At 44.8% G+C, this 22,759-nt stretch overlaps 1 protein-coding gene and 1 long non-coding RNA gene across 2 annotated transcripts in view; one reads left to right on the forward strand and one right to left on the reverse strand.

Moving 5' to 3' along the window:
* The window catches only part of LOC136793309 (uncharacterized), a 211,661-nt gene extending 203,373 nt beyond the window's left edge, over window positions 1–8,288 (reverse strand). Inside the window, exon 1 of the long non-coding RNA XR_010838444.1 lies at window positions 7,457–8,288. This is a non-coding gene — a long non-coding RNA (uncharacterized lncRNA). The remainder of the gene's footprint in view (window positions 1–7,456) is intronic.
* A 2,140-nt stretch (window positions 8,289–10,428) lies between these two features.
* Window positions 10,429–21,614, forward strand: AGA (aspartylglucosaminidase). Its single transcript, XM_059049083.2, has 9 exons — window positions 10,429–10,672; window positions 12,547–12,700; window positions 14,011–14,123; window positions 15,240–15,352; window positions 16,580–16,694; window positions 17,319–17,394; window positions 18,216–18,323; window positions 19,029–19,162; window positions 20,573–21,614. The coding sequence occupies exons 1-9, from the start codon at window positions 10,543–10,545 to the stop codon at window positions 20,671–20,673; spliced, it is 1,044 nt and encodes a 347-aa protein (XP_058905066.1). The 5' UTR covers window positions 10,429–10,542; the 3' UTR covers window positions 20,674–21,614.
* Window positions 21,615–22,759: the final 1,145 nt, after the last annotated feature.

Here is a 22,759-nt window from a genome sequence, read left to right on the forward strand (position 1 = left end):
TACGTCTTGACCGCCAGTCAAACGGGCTCCATCGCACGAAACCCAGCGGCGGCCAACACCCCCCCGGGGCGGGACCCCGGAGCGAGGAGACCCCCCGCCCCCCCCGCCGCGAGCAGCTCAGGCCCCAGGGGAAAAGGCGAGCCTGCCCGGTTTAACCTTCTCTGACTCGCCACGGGGCACAGGCTGCAAGTGGCCGAGAGCTCAGCGGCCGCGCTCGGTGCGCAGGAGAAGGAAGGTGAGCGGCTGGGAGGAAGGCTCTCCCCTGGCTCTGCCGGCGGACCCTCCTCGGGGACGGGAGCCGCGGGCAGCAGCAGGCTCTGGGGGTGAGGGACCTCGCTGAGCTCGCCCCGCGGCCCCGGCGGGCCGCGCCCGTGAGCAACGTGGGTTCCGCCCCCCCAAGACTCGGCAACCCGTCGGAGCAGGACACCCACCGAAGCGACTCCGAGGCCACTCGGCTCCCCGAACCGAGGGCGCGGCGGCCCTTGTCCCGTCTCGCACCCTGAGCTGTGACTGGTCACACCGCCCAGCGCGGTCACACACACACACACCCCGGCATCTTCCACCCGAACCATCCGCGGGGCCACGGGCTTCTCCTCGCACACGCGCCCAGCGTCTCCGCATCACCGTCGCCGGGACCCTCCCAGCCGGCAGCCCCTCCGCGCTGCCTCGTTCGCCGCCATGGCCTCCGCGGCTCTGGAACTAACGCGCCACGTGTCTGTCCGGAGGTTTACAGAAGTTCCACCGGAGCGGGCATTTCTCCGATTTGTTCACCGCTCTATCGATACCAGATACAAATATCCCTGACACACAGCAAGCAACCAATACCTGTGTCTGAAAAGGAGAAAGGGGAGGAGAGGAGAGGGAAGCAGGGGGGAGGAGGAGGGAAGGAAGGAGGAAAAGGAGGAAAGAAGGGAGGTGAGAGAGGGAGCAAAGAGGTGAGGAAAGAAGAAGAGAAAAAAGGGGACAACAACGGTTGAGGTCTCTGCGGCTACGTCCAGCCCAGATTGTAAACTTCCTCGTCCTTAATGTGCGGGCGGAGTCTGCCTCGGAAGCCTAGAACGTGAGAGTCAGCATGTGCGAGAAGGGCTCCGGGCCTCGGCCCCCACCGACGTGGGCCTCCGCCTTCACAAGGCCGTCCAGCCACTCGGGACCTTCCGCTACTGGTTTGCTGAGTCTCCCTTACACACACCACACACACACCCACACACCCACACACCCACACACCCACACACACCCACACACACACACACACACACCCCGTTCAGCCCGGATGTTGCCGTTGTCGCAGCGACACCAGTAAACTTCCCATCGACCAAGGACACTCCCTCTCCAGTGGCGGACGATTCTCACTGCTTACGTTCTAATTCGGGGGCTTTAAAACGACACTAGAGAAAAAGGCAAAAACCATGATGGACTAGGATTCGGCAACATCCGGCTGCTTGACGTCCAATGGCTCTGCTTCCACGCTCCCCGGCCTGTTTTGTTCACTTATTGCCCATCCTTATGATACTGCCCACAACGAATCTTCTAAATTCCCTCACCCATTTCTTTTTTTTTTTTTTTTTTTGCGGTACGCGGGCCTCTCACTGCTGTGGCCTCTCCCGTTGCGGAGCACAGGCTCCGGACGCGCAGGCGCAGCGGCCATGGCTCACGGGCCCAGCCGCTCCGCGGCACGTGGGATCCTCCCGGACCGGGGCACGAACCCGCGTCCCCCGCATCGGCAGGCGGGCTCTCAACCACTGCGCCACCAGGGAAGCCCTCCCTCACCAATTTCTAGTCACCATTTCAAACTTGCTGTAATCTTGGCAGGTGATTTTTACTACTCCCAGAGAAGATCAAGATGATGAGACATTAAGTCCCCCACATTCCTTTAACCTCATATTCTCAAAAATGCCGCTGTTCCTATCGCAGAGGGAGAATGCCCTATTCCCTTCAACTTCCCCCTGAGCAGCATAATCATCATTCTGATGCTGAATGAGGCTCCTTTGATCTTGAGATGTAAATAAGATGGGCTTAAACTCCAATTTTATACTCTGATGAAATCCAAAGTCCTTAAAAAAGTTTCTAGAAAGTTACAAAGGTCTTAAACTCTCAAGGTCGCCTCAGTATCTGGCCTCTTTCTGTATGTGTTGTTCCTATTATGTACTACACTGACCCAGAAGTGACATCCAGCCACTTCCTTAAAGAAAAAAAAGAAAGAACAAGAAAACGTTGTGAGTGTTGAATGAAGGCTTTTACTGGAAAGGTCAAGAGACACCATTCTAATCCATGAGAACGAAGTGGTTTTCTGCTGGGCATGTCTGGGAATCTCCCACCCCCCGGCTTGAACACGGATACGATGTCTGGAGCAACAGTAGCTGTATTGTGACCATAAGGCAACAAGTGAGTTCTGACATTTTAGAGCTACTGAACCAATGCCAACCCCTTTTTACTTCTTGTTTTGTGCAACAAAGTAAATCCTTTTTGCTTTAAACCGTTACTAAGTTTTCTGTTATTTGATACTCAAAGCACTTAAACCTGATATAAAATTTCAAAATCACAGTTATCATAACCCTAAACCTGTGAGGTTCAAGAGTTTAAAGATGTGTGACCTAAGCTTTTACAGTTAGAGCCATCGGGTAGTTAGGGCACCTAAACTACTAAATGCCATCAGGACCTTGGGATGCAATTAGAAGCTAGTTGGTTCACAGCTCCTTAATTCTGTGACCAGAAGATGATAAAGATGGTAGGAGGGTCAAAAATTCCCTCTTCCTCAGAATGAGAGGTCATTTTCTCTCACTACCTGATTCCCTGAATTTGCTCCAAATCTGGAGACCTGCCGAATACCTCAGTCTGTCCCGGCTCTTCAGAAACCTGTGTTAGTAACAGGCCTTGCCCACCACCTGAGCCATGTAAGCGTCCTGAATTCCTAATATCGACCTTCACCCATGAGCTAGCAGGATACTATTTCAACTGCTACAGTCTACCATATAAACTCAATGTACTACCTGACAGGTTAATTCTGAAACATTATTTATACATGAAGACCTACAATTTGAAAGACAGTAGAAAATGATCATTTTTGTTCAGTCATAAATGAATTTTATACCTCCACTACAAATTATGTTGTATGACCAGTTAAAGGTTTTCTGGGGTGCTCAAAATATTCTATTTGTTGACATGAATGGTGATTACATGGGTGTTCATTTTATGCAAAATTCTTTAGGTTGTATAAATTCTTTACGCTTTATGTCCTTTGCTATATTTATATTTCACAATAAAAAGGGTTTAAATGGTGTAAAGAATATTAGTGGCACACAAAGAGGCTAAAGATATCTTTAAAAAGCAGGTTACACAACAGTTTGTGTATTGTCAAGATTTTTTCACCAAACAGATATGTACCAAAATGCTAATGCCTTATCTTCAGTAAGGGCTAGAGTACAGAGTACTGAGAGATTGTCAAACACCTATGTGTCTCTAAAAAACGACAAAATGAACACCAAGTCACATGTAAAATAATCCTTCCTTTTAAATTTTCATATGAACCATTGGGAAATAACAGACTACTTCGATAGTTATACACAAGATACATCTGTTCACATTAGAATATTTTTCCATTTAAATCATGATCACTGGATGAGTATTACTTTAAATGGTGAGAGTAATCCTGTGAGTCATGGATTTTTTTTCTTTTGGGAATTTTGCTTTTATTGTTAAATTTATCCATTAAAACCATTTGTGACACTAGTTAATGATGTGAAGGTGATGTTTAAGTGGTAGGAAGACATCCTGAAGTTTGTTCTGTTGTCCCCGCCTTTCTTATTATAATGAATCTCATTCATGAAGACATCATAACATTATAAACAACTGTCATAAAAGTAGATTCCACCATGTAAAATGGTCTACTATATCCTTGTTATGATAACTTTATTGTAGCAGTGACCAGTGTTAAAATTACAAATTGAAAATATGTTGTATATAACTCATTCTGAAAAGAAGTCACTTAATAAGACACTATTCCTCTACACAATCTTGGTCCTGTAAGCCACCAGGATGACTTTTAAAGGTTAAAAAGTAAAAAAAAAAAAAAAAAAGTTTGTGATTTGAATCTCCTATGATTTGACATGGGTTTAAGGGCATGACCCTGAAAAAGTATTTCAGAAAGGAAGAATACTTTCTTTTCTGATTTAGAGAATAAGATGACACTTATATCTGTATAACGACTGTAATTATACCAAAATGTACAATCAGGAAGAATCAAGTGTCCCAGGATTAGTGTAAAAATGGACATAAATGGGAAGTGCGGTACCACGAGGTTCTTTTGTTAGCAACTATCATTACTTACAGTCTGCAAAACTGACAAGAGCATGTGCCAATCAAATAAACAACCTGTATTTAGATAACTCAGGTAGTAGTTCACTGGGGAGTTCTTAAAAAAGAAATGATTAGTTCAATGCCAAGTCACGCTTACAGCTTCGAACAAGGAGGAAAACATGGGCATGTTTCTCAAGTGGGTTTCACAGAATCAGTGCAAAAGCCAGAGGGGACGGCTTAGTGTTTTAAGCCGCAGATTTGAAATACCTAGACTCCCTGCAACTACAGCAGTAAATCCTCTGTGGAACCACAGTTTCAAATGCTGTCAGGAGAGACTCAACTCCTCAGCCTTCAGAGACTGATAAATTGAAAGCCGCGAAGCTTAGAAGAAATAGAGGGGAGGCTGCAGCCGCCTGCACCCCTCCTCACCCCACAGAGGAAGGCTCTACCTGTAACAGCGTTCAAGGTTCCGTCTGAGGCTGTCTCCTTGGCGAGGCTGGAGGATGGAGTTTTTAAGACACTCCAGAAATCTCACAACCCTGCCATGGACCATCTTTGTAAACACTGAAACCACATTTTAGTCGAGGGAAAACATTATTTTTAATTCTCATTTAAGACGGTGGAGGAAGTTCTAAGTGCTTACTTAAAAATGCACTATTGGGGGCTTCCCTTCCCTGGTGGCGCAGTGGTTGGGGGTCCGCCTGCCGGTGTGGGGGACGCGGGTTCGTGCCCCGGTCCGGGAGGATCCCACGTGCCGCGGAGCGGCTGGGCCCGTGAGCCGTGGCCGCTGCGCCTGCGCGTCCAGAGCCCGTGCTCCGGGACGGGAGAGGCCGCAGCGGTGAGAGGCCCGCGTACCGCAAAAAAAAAAAAAAAAAAAAAAAAATGCACTATTGGCATCCGGCCAACTCTTCACTAGTCCTGTGGAAAATTCTGAATCTCAAAATTTCTTTTTTGTTGCTTTGTGTATTTCTGCACCCACCTGCTCCCTGACATCGATTGCTTGGCAGATGCCAATTAAACAATAGAATTCTATTGAATTTCCGTTGTACTTTACCATTCTCTCACATCTAACTCATTCCCAAAACTTCACAAGATAAAGAATAAGACTCTTATTTTCTCCGTTTCACAGATGAAAAGTTTGCCTCGGGAAGATTTTATGAATTAACCACACTGATACGTTGTTGCCCTGTGTTTTAAGATCCAGACCTTGAGAGGCCTCCCACAATATTGCTAGCATTCCATTTAGGAAAATGAGCTTTTGACCAAAGAAAACTGTGTAATGCATTCTAAATTTAAATAAAGATAATGTACATCTGATTATTTTGATTTATCAATAATGCTACATACTTCTGCTGTTATATATAATTAATGATTTAAAAGAATAAATAATTGGAGAGGATGCTGGAAAACTGTGGACCATTTTTTTTTTAAGGTCTCCTATCTAACTGATTAACAGATATCTCTTTTCACTTAGATTTACCTCAAAATAAAGCATAAGCATCCAGTTATACACAGGCACAAACGAAAACCTGAGAGTAACATGAGGTGATTTCTAGGACTGAAACTCAAACTATGCTTCAACTGTGAGTCAAGGAAAAATTAATCCAGAAGAAACCCAAATATCCAGACTAATTTAACATCTTTAAGACACAGCTGCAGAGATGATTCTAAATTGAGGCAAACTGAAGAGTTGATCAAACGGGTATTTTAATAAATGTTAGAAAGCCACCAAATAAGTTAGATTCCTTTGAGATGGCACACTAATTATTTTAAATACAAATATCCTTGGGGAAGCTAACGTATCGCTATCTTTTCTCCAACACTCCCACTATCAAATAATTTAGCTGTTTTCCTCCAACCGATAGATGAACTGAACCTCTCTGATGGGAATTTTGATTTCAAGTAGGAAACTTGGACAAGAGTGGACTTAACAGGACGTAACAAGTTCCGGCTCTTTTAGCCAGAAGAAATATACATGCCCAACTAGGGAGAGCCATAGAGACCAGTTTTTTACATATTATGTTACACAATTATTTTTATTTTTATTATTTTAAATTTATTTTTGCTTAAGACTTGACCTGGCTCCCGAGGTTGTATCAAGAAAACTAAGGCTCAGTGCAGGTGCTAATGAAAATTAATTGAAATTTCAAATTTCAGCTGGCATTAGTTTACCCTGATGACCCCAGCACACATGACTTGTTCCTCCTTCAAAACCCCACAGCAGAAGTTTATAACACTTATCTTTAATTACACCTAACTTTTTTTTTTTTTTTTTAATTTGGCTGCATTGGGTCTTCATTGCTGCGTGGGCTTTCTCTACGTGCAGCCAGCAGGGGCTTCTCTTGTTGCGGAGCATTGGCTCTAGGCGCACGGGCTCAGTAGTTGCGGCTTGCGGGCTCCTGAGCGCAGGCTCAGCAGTTGTGGCGCACGGGCTTAGTTGCTCCGCGGCATGTGGGATCTTCCTGGACCAGGGCTCAAACCCGTGCCCCCCGCATTGGCAGACGGATTCTTATCTGCTGCGCCACCAGGGAAGTCCCTGCACGTAACTTTTTAATAGCACTTCCCTATCTTGGGATAATTCTTCTAAGGCTACCTTATGCTATTTAAATTGTGTATTTAATTTCATAGAAATAAAAGCCTTGAAGTTTTTGTAAACCTTGCAACTCCTACCAAGTTAATATTTTACAAGTCTGGGGGTGATGAATTGAGAGATTGGGATTGACATATATACACTAATATGTATAAAATAGGTTAACTCCACATCACCAAACTAAGACTTGACTTAATCACAGTTTTGGCTCTCCCAGAAATGGAACCTTAAACCAGTTAATCAGGAACCGTCTGGTCAGCACTAGTTAGGTAATCTGTTTCCTCCCCTATAGGCAAGTAACTTTAAAATAACCAACCTGCTTTTTTGCCAGTGTAGCTACCTTTTTCCTGCTCTCCTCTGCCCGTGAAAGTCTTTCATGTTGTACAGCTCCTCGGAGCTGCTTTCTACCTCCTAGATTGGATACCGCCTGATTCGAATTGATTTTTGCTCAAATAAATTTTAAAAAATTTAACATGCCTCAGTTTATCTTTTAACAGTTCTAGTGTCAGAAGAGAGAGTGAAGTACGATACACGCCTGACACCCTGCTGCCAAGAGCAAGCAAACGTGGGTACCTGCTGAGCCCTGAGCTCACGCTTCCCCGCCGGCTCTGGAGGTCATGCGCGAGTTGCCCCGGGTCCTAGTCCGAGCTGTCAGGCTTCATGTGAGCATTTCTTTGTCCGTACTGGGTCCAGAAACTGGTCGCAGTCAGGCTGGGTCCGACTTAGAAACCGGACTGGGTTTGGGGTCGGATTGGGACTGACTTGAGCTGGACTGGGTCCAGTGTGGAGCCTCAGGTGAATCAAAGTTTGTTTTCAGGCTGAACAGGCAGGTTAAACTCATCAAGGATAATCCTGAGATCCAGTGGCCACGGTGAACTTTTCACCTAGCTAAGCGTATCCGGTTAGGAGGCGCCCTAGAGTAAAGGGGTCTCAGCCAGGCACTCACCAGAAAAGGTAGAAGGAACATTATTTTTCTCCTCTACAGTTTCTGGGGACCTGGATGAGACCCGCTGGGACACCCCAACTTGCTCCAGAGCCTGCAGATGGGATCCCGGGGAAACTGGTGAAGCCGGCAAAGGTTCTTACCAAAGTCAACTGTCCCGGACCTCTGATGCGGGGCCTGGTCGAGAGCAAGGTACAATCTCATGCTGTGCCTTCCTTTCCAAACCCAGATGGGCAGGGAAAAACAGTTGTGAGAATGAGATCTTTGAATTGTGACTCTTGACTTAGCTTTTAGGTGCCCACTGGTGGTGACTCTCTCATTCCCAGGGACAGCCATGCCTGCTTGTTTATTTGTGGCCCGAGAACGTGGCCTGGCAGGCTGCCAGGTTGCAAGCCCCTGAATATGGCCTGGAAGAAATGTGGGCTGCATCCCATTTGAGGCTCGGGTCCTACCGACTGTTGCCAGCTCTCGGGGGGTGGGGGTGGGGGACTCTGGCTCTTGGGAGAGTAGGATCTTTTGTACCCTTTTGGGGGATACCTCTGCATCCAGGGGCTTGTTCAATACTGCCAGGAATCTGCTCTCTGATTTGAAAGGATTTTTTTTTTTTCTTTTATTAAAGTAGCTCTACAGTCCTAAATTGGCCAAATTGGAAGCTGATGTTTAGAGCCTGAGAGCAACTTTTTTTTAGGTCTTCTCTAAACTAAAATGAAACTATGTACCCAGAGGGAAAGAAAAACATTCTGAAGCCTTTGCGGAAGGATCTACTAAAACATTCCAAAGACGCAGAACTCTAAAATCTGAAACATCGAAAACTTTTGATTTTCATCTTAGTGGAAGATCTTCTCCCTGATATAAAGAAGCAAATTGAGGATAAGTAGTTAGATGGGTGGGTCTGTCTCTTAATATCATTCAGGTTGCAACCCAATTATTTAAGGAATTAAAAACACCTAACTTGTATTACAAATCAAGTCTTTACAGGAACAGAAATGCAGCTCTAGAAACAATTCAAAGCACACTCATCCTTTTTTTTTTTTTTTTTTTTTTCCCCACCAATCCCCAAACCTCCCCAATGAGATGTCAAAAGACTTGCAGACTTTGTAAATGATCTGGACTTAAAGAACAAGAGTCCTTGGGGGAACTTGCATTCTTTCTCTGTGCCTTTTGAGATGTAACTCTTCTACCTGGTCTTCTCTAGAAACCAAGGTAATTCTTATCAGAAGCGGGGGTGGGGGGAGGATATTTTGAAATCCAGGCCTAAGAAAAATCTTAGAAATCTCTTTCATAAAGATTAGTTAAAAGCTATCTGAACAGGTAAACGTATTCTATCTGCCAGGAACACAATTTGGATCCAATGTTATTTTATAAACTAGTGAGTTTGCATTATCATACCTGTCTCATGGCTAAAATCTTAAAATAAAAGCTATAAGATCTCTGTTTGTACCTGTCTGTATGTTTATAATGTCTAGGTATATTATAGATGTGTGATTTTTTTTTAACCTCCCAACAGTATTGCCACAATTAATTCTGTAAACAGCTCTATTTTAATTGGCTTAAAGACAAACATTAAATAAATCAAGTATACTCACAGAAATATAGAAACTAACCCAAATGTTTTTCAATTTCACATGATCTAGGCTAATCTTCGGTAAACAAAACCTAATTTAAGTTTGTCACTTAGAAGAGGCAAGTCTTTGGAGCTCTCAGCATTAAATATAGTACTTTTATTCTACCTCGGTTTACAGAGTCAAATAAGCTCGTTATCTCTGTTGCAGAATTTGTCAGCAAGAAAGATAACTTTAAATGATGATTAGCTGTTTAATGTCTCATGAAATTTCCAAGAGTAAATCTAATTGTTAAGAACAAGCAAATTAAATAGACGTAAGTAAAAGGTTATAAACGCACTTTTCAACAATCATTGTTTTATGGTATGTCTACTGAAAAAATAGTTCCCAGAACCTTCAATACGCTTCAGTTCACCTTTCAACAAGGTAAAGTCTCCGTTCTGCCTTTATTCAAATATTTATTAAGCACTTAATGGTGCCAGGCATAAGGTAAAACACGTTCAAAAAGGCACCCAGGAAGCTTCGTGCCCCGGAGGCGCGGGAAGGTACACTTCCCTGAGCTGGGGGACGGCTGATTTCTGCTTCTCCAGCCGTCTCCATTTCTTTCAGCTCAGAGATGCAAAACCAGAGGACGTCCTACAAAAAGCTGTAGAGAAAAGACGACTGAAGGTAGGGAGGGAGAAATCTAAAAGAAGCTTGGCTGTAAGCCAGGCCGCCTCCCCTACACTCAAAAACCATACGGATCTCTGCGGCCTGGCACCCCACGGAGCACACTGTGAGCTTCGCAAACTTAGCGACTTCAATTTTTAATAAGACGCTAACACGTTAAAATCAAACTTGAATGTTCCCATGCTCGTGTAAACCAAGGCCGAGCAATTTCATACTAACTTTCGGTTGAGTACTAAAAAAAGACAGTCTGCGTACACTTGAGAAGGACGCTAGCGCGGACCCCCGGCGCCCAAGCGGCACGAACACCTCCCGCGGTCCCCAGCAGGAGGCCAGGTCTCGCGAGAGTTGAGCCCGGACCGCGCCCCAAGTGAGCGGGCGGGGCGGGGCGCCGGGACCGTAAGTTCCGGGTTCCCCAGCCGCGGAGGTACGGTGGCCCGGGCGGCCGTGGGCCTCGTCGGGGTTATTCCCGGCGGCAGCGCGCGGCCATGGCGCGGAAGTCGAGCCTCCGGCTGCTGCTGCTGTCGCTGCTGCTGCTCTGCCGGGCCCCGGTGTGCATCTCCGGCCCTCTGCCCCTGATCCTCAACACTTGGCCTTTCAGGAATGCAGCCGTAGCAGGTGCGGGGCCGGGGGCTGCGCTGCCAGAGCTCGCGGGTGGGGCGGGCCGCCGCCGACCGCACGGAGCTGCCGGGAGGCGGGCCTTCCGCAGCCTCCACCGCAGCCTTTCCCGCAGCCGTGGCGCCTCGGGCACTGGACCCTCCTCCCCGCCACAGCTGCATTTTAGGTCCTCAGCGTATTTTGTGACCCCCTCTCTGCAGCCCCGAGTCACTGTATTTTCCACCCTGCTGCCGACCCGGAGCAGTTAACGGCCTTTCTGCTCAGACTCTTCCGCCAGTGGCTCCTACGCCGGCTTTTGCGTGACCTCCAGCCCTTTCCTGCCTCTCCACCTCACCTTTGGAGCCCCTCACATCTCCCCAGTACCCTCTACTTAGGCTTCTCCGACGGCTGAGTTCCCCAACAAAGCGTGCTCGCTTTACGTGTACTTTTTGTTGCACGATGCAGACGCGCTGTATCTGCCACCTGGAAAAGGAGTTTCAACCTTGGTTATACGTTAGTATCACCCTCAGAGCTTCTCAAAAGGACCCGTGCCTGGGCCCTACCTCCTGAGGTTTTCCTTTCATTGCTGGAACCAAAGCTTTTTTTTTTTTAAAAAGCTGCCTAAGTGATGTTGATTTGCAGTCAGCATTGTGAAAACTACCAAACTAAGATATTACCTCTTCCAGGAAGACTTCCCTCATTCAGTGTCCTCAAACCCAGTCTGAGTCAGGTGCCTGGCTTGCGTGCTTTGCTACCATCCTGTACATACCATTACCTTGTCATTTTCTTATCGTACTTGTTTCAGTTTAAGACATACTACCCTAGGAGTAGTTTCGGACCCCTTCTCCCCAATTTGAGGCTGCTAATACGATTTTCTGGGGCTGAATTAGCTTTAGAATTGGATGGAGCTAAGTTTGTATGTTATAGGCAGTGCATATGATTCAGAGAAAAAATGAGGAAACAGGCTCTGAGAAAGAAATTCCCAGCTATAATGAGACAGAAAAGAAAGTTCAGGGCCCTGGGCTGGGAACAATTCTGTGTATGTTGTCTGAATTCAGAGCGGGGGAACTTCTGTAAATACACTTTCAAGCCTGTTCTTTCAGTAGTAATGCTAATTATTTACCAATAGTGTCATTAACCCGTCAAGGAATTCTATTTTAATTAGTAAAGAAATTGACTATTGAACACCTTCCCCGCCCCCCTTTCCATGTTTGGGGCTCTGGAGAACATAGTTTACTGTTAAAAGCGTGGCCCCTGGAACCAAAATGGTTACTTCTGAATCCTGACTTGCTGCCTACCAGCTGTGTGACCTTGAACAAATAACCTCTCTGGGTCTGTTTCTTCCTCTTTAAAATAAGGAGAGTCATTGTACAGTACCTGAAAGATTAAATGAATTATCCACGTGAAGCCCGCGTTGTAATTATTTGCTGTTATTTTGTTGTTATGGAGACTTGCTGGTATATTTTTAATAATCTGATGATGCAGAAGAAATTTACGGGGCTATGATTTCATGAATTTTCAGTTTGCCTTTTAGTAGCTTCAATTGTAACTTTTAAAACTGAAGGAGAGAATACTTCTTTTCTCACACACACACACACACACACACACACACACACAGAGTAGCAAGAGGTATTATTAATAAGTGAAAAAAACCCTCACTTTGCACGAGTAGCCAAAGTCTGAATTCTTCACGGTAAAGGGTTGTGTTACATAATCCCGTCTATATCACTGACTGCTTTGCAGCACCTGATAGACGAAAATTTCAGTTTAACTTGGAGTAAGTATGCAAACAGTTTTAAAAATAGGAGTTTTCAAGCCGTTTTCGGTTTGTTGCCGTTGGCATTGAAAAAAAGCAATCCGTGTCTACACGAGCCCTCTTGGGATTTGATTGGCAGCCTGGAGGACGTTGGCATCTGGAGGGTCTGCGCTGGACGCGGTTGAGAGCGGCTGTGCGGCGTGTGAGCGGGAGCGGTGCGACGGCACCGTGGGCTTCGGCGGCAGCCCCGACGAGTCTGGAGAGACCACCCTCGATGCCATGATCATGGACGGGTAGGCGCGCCCCGAAAAGCCTTAGCGCTCTGCACCGCCGCTGCAGGTTGAGTTACACTCACAGCTGATTAGTCTACTGAGAGCAAGACGGACAAGTATATGTGTGTGTGTTTAAACTTTTTATTGGGGTAGAGTTGATTTACAACGTTGTGTTAGTTTCAGGTATACAGCAAAGTGAATCTGTTATACACACACATCTATCCACCGTGTTTTAGGTTCTTTCCCATGTAGGTCATTACAGAGTACTGAGTACAGTTCCCTGTGCTGTGCAGCAGCTCCTTGTTGTTTATCTGTTTTAGATACAGTAGTGTGTTAGATGTCAATCCCAATCTCCCAGTGTATCCCTCCCCCCGCAGTATATAAGTTTTGATGCAGGTCAGAACCCCTACCATATTGTACTTGGCCTTTCCCCCTCAATCAAAAGCAAGTCATGCCCTTTGCAGCAACATGGAGGAACCTAGAGATGATCAAACTAAGTGAAGTAAGTCAGACAGAGAAAGACAAATATCTTACGATACCACTTATCTGTGGAATCTAAAAAAAAAAAAAACGATACAAATGAACATATTTACAAAACAGAGCTAGACCCAGAGACAGAGAAGACAAACTATGGTTACCAACGGGGAAAGGTACGGGAGGGACAAATTAGGAGGTTGGGATTAACATTTACACACGACTTTATATAAAATAGGTAACCAACAAGGACCTACTGTATAACGCAGGAAACTCTACTCAATATCTTGTAATAACCTATAGTGGAAAAGCATCTGAAAAAGGCTAGATATACATACATATATAGAACTGGTTCACTTGGCTGGACACCTGAAACTAACCCAACACTGTAAATGAGCTGTAGCTCAATAAAGATTTTATTTTGAAAAAACAAATCATAATCATAGTAGAAAACTATCACATCGAGGTAGGTAGTCTCCTTAGAACAGGGAGAACCCCAAGGTAGAGAAATATGCCTCTTACCTGGTAAACCATCGTTTACCCACCAACCACAAACGCTGTGGGTTGCCTGACCTGAAGCCTTAAAACCCCTTTCAAGAGCCGTATTTAAAACGAGCCACGGGAAACTGAGAATCTTAGTGCTTTGGGAATATAGGGCTAATAGATTCTCTGTTTGTTCCTTAATATGTCTGAATGTGGGAATTCGTGTGAACTTCATGGATGTGCCATCATGTCTAGTTAAGACAGTGGAGTTTATCCTACGAAACACTATAGCTTGAAGTAAAGCAATTATTTAAAAACTTGTGAACCAACCTATAGCATACCTTAATAGATCTTACTGCACTTTTTTCTTGCAGTACTACCATGAACGCAGGCGCAGTGGGAGATCTTAGACGAATTAAAAACGCCATCGGTGTAGCGCGAAAAGTACTGGAACACACGACACACACACTGTTAGCAGGAGAGTCAGGTATATTTGTACTCAATTGTTATGTAGTCTTGTGTCTATCGTCTTCACTGTGAAAAAAGGACTCAGGATAAAATAGTGGATAAAAGCAGACCTAAGTTCAAATTCCAGCTGTTTTACTTAATATCTGTTTAACTTTGGATAAGTTACTTAACCTCTAAATTGTACTTTCTTCATTTTAAAAATAGGCTTTTTAGAAATCAGTTTATTATTAATAAATGAGTAATTGCTGGAGGGAAGCAGGATTCAGCATTATTTCTCTGCTTGTATTACATTTTTATGGGTGTAAGACCCAAGGCGCGTAAGAGAAGATGGGAACGGATGGAGTTTTGCTATGGCAATGGCACTTGCTTGAACACCTCCCACGGTGTATACCCCAAACCATACCGTGACCTGTATTCAAAAAGACCATCCTTAACCACGTATTAGCTCACAGTTCCAGTAGGCACCCTTCAATTTTGTTGGAACAGAATGTAAAAATGCCTGACAAACACTGGAGCTGTCAGTCTTTCATGGAATCCAGTGGTGCCTTTATTGGGTGTCTCACGCTGGGCACGGCACCCCAGTTAGAGTCGCGGTTGTTCCGAGGTGTCCCTTTCCTTTTGTGAAGCAGAAGCAGGGAGATCCTGCAGGGAAGGTGGGAAAGGAGAGCTGTCATCACAGCCCCCGCAAGGGTCTCAGCAGATCAGGGTCAGGAAGGACGTAGGGAAGTCGAGATCTAGAAACTGATGCCCACAACACTTGACGTGCGAATGCTCCCTCGACCGTCTGTGTTGACCCCCAGGATGGCTGAGCTCCGCGTGCGCGACAGCTGCCCCACAGCAATTCCTGTGCACGCATTTTGTTTAAAAGATAATACTAGGGCTTCCCTGGTGGCGCAGTGGTTGAGAATCCGCCTGCCGATGCAGGGGTCACGGGTTCGTGCCCTGGTCCGGGAAGATCCCACATGCCGCGGAGCAACTAAGCCCGTGAGCCATGGCCGCTAGGCCTGCGCGTCCGGAGCCTGCGCTCCGCAACGGGAGAGGCCACAGCAGTGAGAGGCCCGCATACCACAAAAAAAAAAAAAAAAAAAAAAAAGATAATACTGAACTCATTTACGTTTTCCTTCCTCATCTCCAGCCACCAAGTTTGCCGAAAGCATGGGGTTCATCAGCGAGGAGTTATCCACCAACGCTTCTCGCGCTCTTCATTCCGATTGGCTTGCCTGGAATTGCCAGCCCAATTACTGGAGGGTGCGTACGCATGAGTTTTAAAAGTGAGTTACGTGAGAAGATGACCTGCCGTCCCCTCCACTCTCGCTCCTGCACCTGTTGCCTCCAGTGCTAATCAGCAGCCTGGTTGCGCTTCGGCACCAGCGACTGACGCCAGCTGTGGGCGCTGGGTGGTCTCGAACGCTCCCCAGCTGCCCCCGACCCACGTCCTGAGTGGGGCACTCCCGGCCCCTGGCCGTGGTTTCAGGCTGTGAAGGTCTTGCTGTGGGAGAAGGGCTGCCTCACTCAGAACTGCTCTGATGTGTTTCCTTGTACCAAAAGGTTCCATGTATTAAGAAAACCAAGTTTGGAAGCCATTAGTCTAAACTATTTCTCATACTTTATCTATGTGAAGTATACCCAGTATCTTTTTCGTTTTTAACTTGAGGATTTATACTATTAGGTGTCTAGCGTGTTACCAGGAAGATAATTTAGGTCAATGGGACGTTTCGCCTAAATCGGTTTGTCTTTGCTACCCGGAATCCTGCTGTGGAGCGTGTTAGTCTTTTACCTGTTTCTTCGCCAAATCCTAGTTACCTCCGAGTAACCAGGGAGTCACTTGAGAGAGGCCACTGCATGAAACCAGGTCATGGGAGGCACCTGGTGTGCAAATGAATAAGACATGACTTGTAGGTTTCTTGCTTTAATACTAATCCATATCCACAACCTGAACTTATGAATTTGGATTATTTTCCTGAGCCTTTTAAGATTCATAAAAGAATCTGAGAGTACAGCTTAGGATATGTTCACGTGTACCTAGCTTTGAAAAATAGAAGATTTTAAAATAGATTTTGCTTTAAATTTCAGAGTAGCTCTTCTTTGTTCAGGGAACAAATTCTAAAATTTAAAAGTCATGTTCTGTACCTGATTTCTTTGAGAAATCTGAAAAAAAATCTAATCTAAAAATCTTCCTTTATATTTGCCATTGTGCTGAGAATTTTTGGCATATACAGAGAAAAACTGGGGATCTTTTCAGGATAATATAAATGTCTCTTCCGTATTATATAATTCTGAGACTACACTAGGTATTGAGTAAAATTATATCCATCTGTCCACATAAGACTTAGCTAACCTTTGTCTTTTAATTCTTATCTTTCAGTTACCCCATGTCCTTTTGGTTTTTTGCTAATGTTTAGCGATTGTACATAACTCCATGCTGGTTACTAAAATCACCCTTTCTGAAAAATAAAACTTAAATCTTGTTTACAGAATGTTATACCAGATGCTTCAAAATACTGTGGACCCTACGAACCACCTAGTATCTTAAAGCGAGATGGTTCTACCTACAAAGAAACAGGAGATAATTACGGTCATGACACAATTGGTAATTTGCCTTCTCTACCGTTTTTATGGTTAAAGTTCAGCTAGTTTTAATTGCCTTCCTGTAGTTCTTAACTTCGTGGTCCTTAATCATGTACCAGAAGGTGATTTTGATTAACTGGCAATTACGAAAAAATAAATCACAGACACACACACACACACACACACACACTCTTTTCATATCATCTGTATACATTTTGGTAAATTATACATAAATCGAATGATTCTTCCCTTGGGGATTTTTAACTCTTTGATATTTAGTTCTTTAGTAATGTTATGTTTGCCACATTCAGATGATCTTTCCAGTCATTTCCTGTGATGTGGACAATTTCCATTCGTCTACAGCCCTGATTCTCTTTGGCATTACATTTGAAAAAGCATTGAAAAGTGAGCAATTTGAAGTGAGGATATGGGATGTCTACAAAATGATGCTGTGAAACAAGGTCATTAAAAAACACAGATTTTACCACTGGTGTAATTTTCAGTATTCCCAAGATTCCTGTTGTCTTCTACCTGAAAATAATGCAAGAGGATATTTACATTACCAGCTGCTCAATTCTTTGGTTATATTTGAGGTACACTTTAGGGTTGACACCTACAATGATTTTTTTTTTTTTTTAATTTCTAGGCATGGTTGTCATCCATAAGATGGGAAATATTGCTGCTGGTACATCTACAAATGGTATAAAATTCAAAATACCTGGGTTAGTGTCTCTGAAAGACCAGATCTCGAAAATATGTGCTGAATATCAACCAGTGTGTCCTAGGTGCTATGGGGGATGCAAATGCAAAGCACAAGCTAAGATGATGGTGAGAGAAAATAAGTTAGCAGCTGCTAAGTGCCAAGGAGAAGGTGTCTGAGCCAGGGCTGCGGAGTTCAGGGATGGTGGTGTGTGGTCAGATTAAGCTGGGGCCGTCGGAGAGCCCTGGAGAGAGGGGTGTGAGCCGACCCTGGCCCCGGGAGAGGCTCCGGGGACATCCAGGCCGAGGCACTAGCAGATCCAAAGTCGCACAGGCTCAGGTTCAGGGCTGCCAACGGCCAGAAACAAAAGCGCACATCTGTCGGGTGCGGGGGAGGAAGGCCAGAGCCAGGTTTCAGGGGGTCTTCAAGGATGTGTGGATTTTATTTCAAAGTAGTAGAAAAGCGTGGAAGGTTTATTACAAGGAAAAACGTGAGTAAAATGTTGGCGCCTGACCCAGACAGCAGGAATAGATTGTAGGTGAGGAACACCAGTTGGGCCCTGCTGAGCTAGTCCGGAAACGAGATGATGAAGGATGGCGATGGCGGAACGGTCACCGTGAAGCTGTGCCGTCCCGCCACGTGCGATGGGCTGCTGTGTGACTCCCATGAAATGCATGCGGGTGCACGACAACCTAAGTGGGAAAACTAAGGAAAGTCTGTTCTCTGTATTCTGAGGAAGAATTTACTTGAAACGCTAGTCAGTGACTAAGTAGAAACGTCTCCTAAAAGCATGTTCTGCCCTTGACTTCCTGTCCCGAATGACCACGATGTGCCCTCCCGAAGTCGAATAGGAGACTCGCCAATCCCTGGGTCCGGGGCCTATGCCGACCGCACTGCAGGGGCCGCAGCAGCGACCGGGGACGGCGACATCCTGATGCGCTTCCTCCCAAGGTGCGCCCCCTGCCTTTGTGACTCAGAGATCTCCGAAGGAGGCGCTGTCCCTCGAGGGAGAGAGTAATGTCTGTGCCGCGTGATCCGAGTTTGCGTGGGCGAGAGCTTTTCAGAGACCCCGCTTACCAACCCGTGACACCATCACTTTGACAATCCTAATCATGCAGATGAAGTAATCGCAGCCCTCTGAAACAGAATACCGGTCACTGCCCCCCAGATGAGAATACTTAGGGTCTATTTAAATGATTCACCTAAGGCCGCTGAGGAAAGGAACCGTGATAACTGATGATAAAAGTAGAAAATGCAGTCGCTGCGAACAATTAATTACTGAGAGAGAATCCTTGCAGCTAGATGTTTTGCGCATGCCTAGTATTTCTCCCCATTGATTGTAGCCCCATTTCTTACTTAAATATAACCTCTATACTGTATGACTTCAGGCTGTCTTGACTAAGTAACACCAGCTGAAGCCAAAAATAGAAGTCCTTATCTGAACTGAGTGGGTGGATTCGTTGAAAAGGTAGACATGGTATCAAGGTTTACTTCCTTTCCTGTTGATACTTTCACAGGAGTTACCTCTCTTCACTTACATGCACTGTATTTTGTCAGATGTGACAGTTTTGATGGTGTTAGATGTCTAACCTCAAGTAACCAAATTTGGAGTTAGTTTATTCTGTGATACTAAAGTTTTGCCTCTGTTTAAATCAGCTACCAAGCTGTAGAATATATGAGAAGAGGAAAAGATCCAACCACAGCATGCCAAAAAGTGATTTTAAGAATCCAGAAGTATTTTCCCAACTTCTTTGGGGCTGTGATATGTGCTAACGTGACTGGAAGTTATGGTAAGTTTTATCTGAAATTCATATTTATATGAACCTGCAGAGGTTGATGAGGACAGAGACGTTAAAGTGTTGTTGGGTATTTTAATCCTCTGCGATAGAAACAGGGACTCTCTTGAGTAGGCAGTGGATAAATGTGAATTGTTGTCGTGTCAAGGCCCCCAAAGTGTTAAAAGTATACCTGAAACTCTCCTCTGTTGACGGGCGGTGGTTAGGATCCAGTCTTGGCCTTTTCGGTCTTACCCTTGACATCTGTCCTAAGGAAGGTGGAGCTTCGGCTCAAGTACATGCTGAGATGGGCTAATCTAGTCAAATGTTTTTATTCATTAGAAGTCGGTAGGGATAAATGATCTCCCCCAATTCTCTGTTCATTATTTAAAGGTCTCAGTCATTTAGATCTCAGGGCTCCCAGGTACAAAATGTATTACTAATTAGTAAACTAAAGGCATTAGCAGAATTATTTTTGCACCGCACTTGAGGCGTGTCCTTTGCTTCATCTGCTCTCCACGTGAGCCTATCACAGTCTCAAAGCATTTCAAGACCAACCACTGCTGCTCATTAGTGAGATTTCAGATGCGGAAGATACACAGCCTACTGATCAATACTCAACTTATTAGGTTAGACTGCTTATTATTGTGCTTTGATCTTTCACTTCCCACAGTTTGGGATCTGAAAAACTTGTTTGAGGAATTCCTTACTCTTTTTTAAGTACTAAAATACAAAAGTCAGTATAAGTTATGGGTGGGGAGGCTTTGTGTCTAAAATAAATCAGCTTCATTGATTCCCTCTTAGGAAATAAACCTTAGAAGGCTCAAAGTTAGATTTAACAGGATGTAAAAATAATTATATAATTGTAGATGAATTTAAAATTGACCAGCCCCTTATAGTTAAAGTAATGGCATTAGAAGGGCTCCCTCCAGGCGTCTGAGCAGGTGAAGAAATCACTGTTGTCTGACAGAGAGCATCTTGACAAAACAAGGCTCACTTTCTACCCGTGAAGAAGCGTAGAAAAGAGCAGGGTACCTGGGGAGGGGAGGCTATGGATGGGTGAAGGGAAGGGCCTAGTCACTAGGGAAATACAGTTTTCAGCGTGTGCCAGAAATTTTTCTTCTTCTACGAAAAGCATATGAAAACGTTAAAATAACAGTAGCAATGACCGCATATGTGTAGGAGCAAAAATTCAGCCTATATTCTGAGGTTCAAAGAGATGGCTTTCCCACTGCTTTTCTTTCCCCTCACGGACTGTCAGCTAATCTGCACTAAGGAGGACACACAGCCCACTTCCGTGTGGCCTGACCCGACAGCAGGTACACAACAGCCAGTGTCCAGGTAGGGAAGCGATGTCTGTATTGGCTGTAAATTACATGTGCATTCTATATTTAACCAAACAACTTTTTCTCTTCTTGGCCCCAGGTGCTGCCTGCAATAAACTTTCAACATTTACTCAGTTTCATTTCATGGTTTACAATCCTCTAAAAAGTGAGCCAACTGAGGAAAAAGTAGACTGCATCTAATCCATCTTTTCTGTCCGCATCTATATTTACAGAAGAAAGAAACAGAGGCTGAAAAGGCTCCTCACTGTCTGCCTCGTGTATTCTAAAATTCTTTGTGTAAAATGAGCACAAAAATTGTATGCTAAAAGAGCATTTTCACTTTCTATATCTAAAACATTTTTATTATCTGTTTTTATTTAAGCTTTGTATAGCCCCTGAAAGTGAATATGTGTGTGTATGTGTGTTGTATGTGTTTGCATTTTGAGTGGTGTTTGGATTTCTGCTCAGTGTTTCAAGGAATTGCTACTTTGGGGATTTATTTCCATAAATAAATGATACAGTAAAGCCACAAGAAATAATCTATAATTGGATACTTAAAATAATTAGAGTAGCCAAGGTTTTTAGACCCAAAGAAAAAAGTAACTGAGTCACAGCATGGTGAGTCCTGATGGAATCTCAGTGCCTTAGAGCAGTGGGTCTCTCGTCACTGGTGATCAGTTGCACTTAATGCTCTCTTCTAGCTTGCGGAGGAAAGAACGCTGTTAATCATAAAGGCGCATTTTGTTTAGCACGTATTAGAAAACCTGGGCCGTCTTCTGACGAGCAACTGTGTTGATTTTCTTGGGCTTTTTCCTCTGGTGGTGCTCTCAACGTGTGAAGGTTTTTAGCCACCCAAAAAAATCTCTGACCTTATAGCTACAAATATTTAGCATTGATAATTTCTTCCGAAAATGATTTAGGGAACTTGAGCTGTACTGTGGTTTTGCTAATCTCTCGTGCAGCTGTTGGTGGTTTGAATTAGCAGTGGGTCGGGAACTCTCGTCTGCCTTGATTTTCCGAGCGCTCGCTCAGCCGTCTGCGGACAACTCGACGGGACTGGAAGCGCGCGTTCTTGGTGTCATCTCTGCCTCCACTACCTTCCTTCTACATCAGGAGTCATTAATAAAACCGCGTGTACAGTATTGTCCCCCACCTTTAGTATATCTGCGCCGTTTCTCCCTGCACTCACCTTAAGATTTCATGCTCTCTGTAAGTTAGGGCTGGAAAGCTGTAGCTTTGGGAATGCCCTGCGGTCACCTGTTCCCAGACCTTGCCATGTGTCATCGCTTTCTGGGGAGCCTCTTCACAAATGACCTCTGCTCTGTGCCACCCAATCAGAGTCTGCACGAGTGGGAACTTGAAAGCTGGACTCAGCAGCTGCTGACGGCAGCCTGAAAGCCAATAAGGAGACAGGCCCGCAGCCTCACGCTCACGGAGCGGGAGGGAAAATCTGACTTTTGTGGGTTTCCCCAAGGTACATCGACTTGCTGACAGCTGATAACGGGGCCTCGGAACAGGGGAAGAGAAGCCAGATTTAAACTTGGAATATATTTATATCAAGATGAAATGCCTGTTTTGTGTGTTTGCCATCCGTTGATATGTTAGGCAGCCGTGTACCACCAGAAAAATGAAGTTGAAAGGCTTCACGGCCTGTCACTCCCCATCAAATTAGAAGTTTAGCTGATCCTGATTTATAGAATTCTGACCTGAAGTTGTTAGACATACATATGTACACTATATACACATAAACAAAAAAAGGGTCTGTTTCCATTACCATCACTCAGATGATTCCTTTGGGTTTCAAAAGGCAAATAATAAGAATAATGAATTTTTAATTGAGATGTCATACATAGACTATAATATACTTTTAAAGCCCATAATTTATTTATTTATTTATTTAACGGTACGCGGGCCTCTCCCTGTTGCAGCCTCTCCCGTTGCGGAGCACAGGCTCCGGACGCGCAGCCGCAGCGGCCACGGCTCACGGGCCCAGCCGCCCCGCGGCACGTGGGATCCTCCCGGACCGGGGCACGAACCCGCGTCCCCTGCATCGGCAGGCGGACTCTCAACCGCTGCGCCACCAGGGAAGCCCTAAAGCCCATAATATTTAATTGTTGAACTTCTTTTTAAAGTGTTATTACATCTGATGCTTGGTATTTGAATTTGGAGCTAAGAATATAATTGAACTCAGTATCTTAATAGTTTAATTAATTTCATTTGAATTAAAAACTGATGACATAAATATGTATCTTAATTGGATGCTAATTATGAAAATAGATTAAGACCT

Source organism: Kogia breviceps, chromosome 20 (genome assembly GCF_026419965.1).
Source record: "Kogia breviceps isolate mKogBre1 chromosome 20, mKogBre1 haplotype 1, whole genome shotgun sequence".
NCBI classification, from domain to species: Eukaryota; Metazoa; Chordata; class Mammalia; order Artiodactyla; family Physeteridae; genus Kogia; species Kogia breviceps.

Coding starts and splice junctions, on each gene's coding strand:
- AGA (XM_059049083.2), top strand. CDS start 10,543: ATGGCGCGGAAGTCGAGCCTCCGGCTGCTGCTGCTGTCGCTGCTGCTG. Junction 14,124..15,239: donor ACTGTTAGCAGGAGAGTCAG/GTATATTTGTAC, acceptor CCTCATCTCCAG/CCACCAAGTTTGCCGAAAGC. Junction 19,163..20,572: donor TAACGTGACTGGAAGTTATG/GTAAGTTTTATC, acceptor TCTTGGCCCCAG/GTGCTGCCTGCAATAAACTT.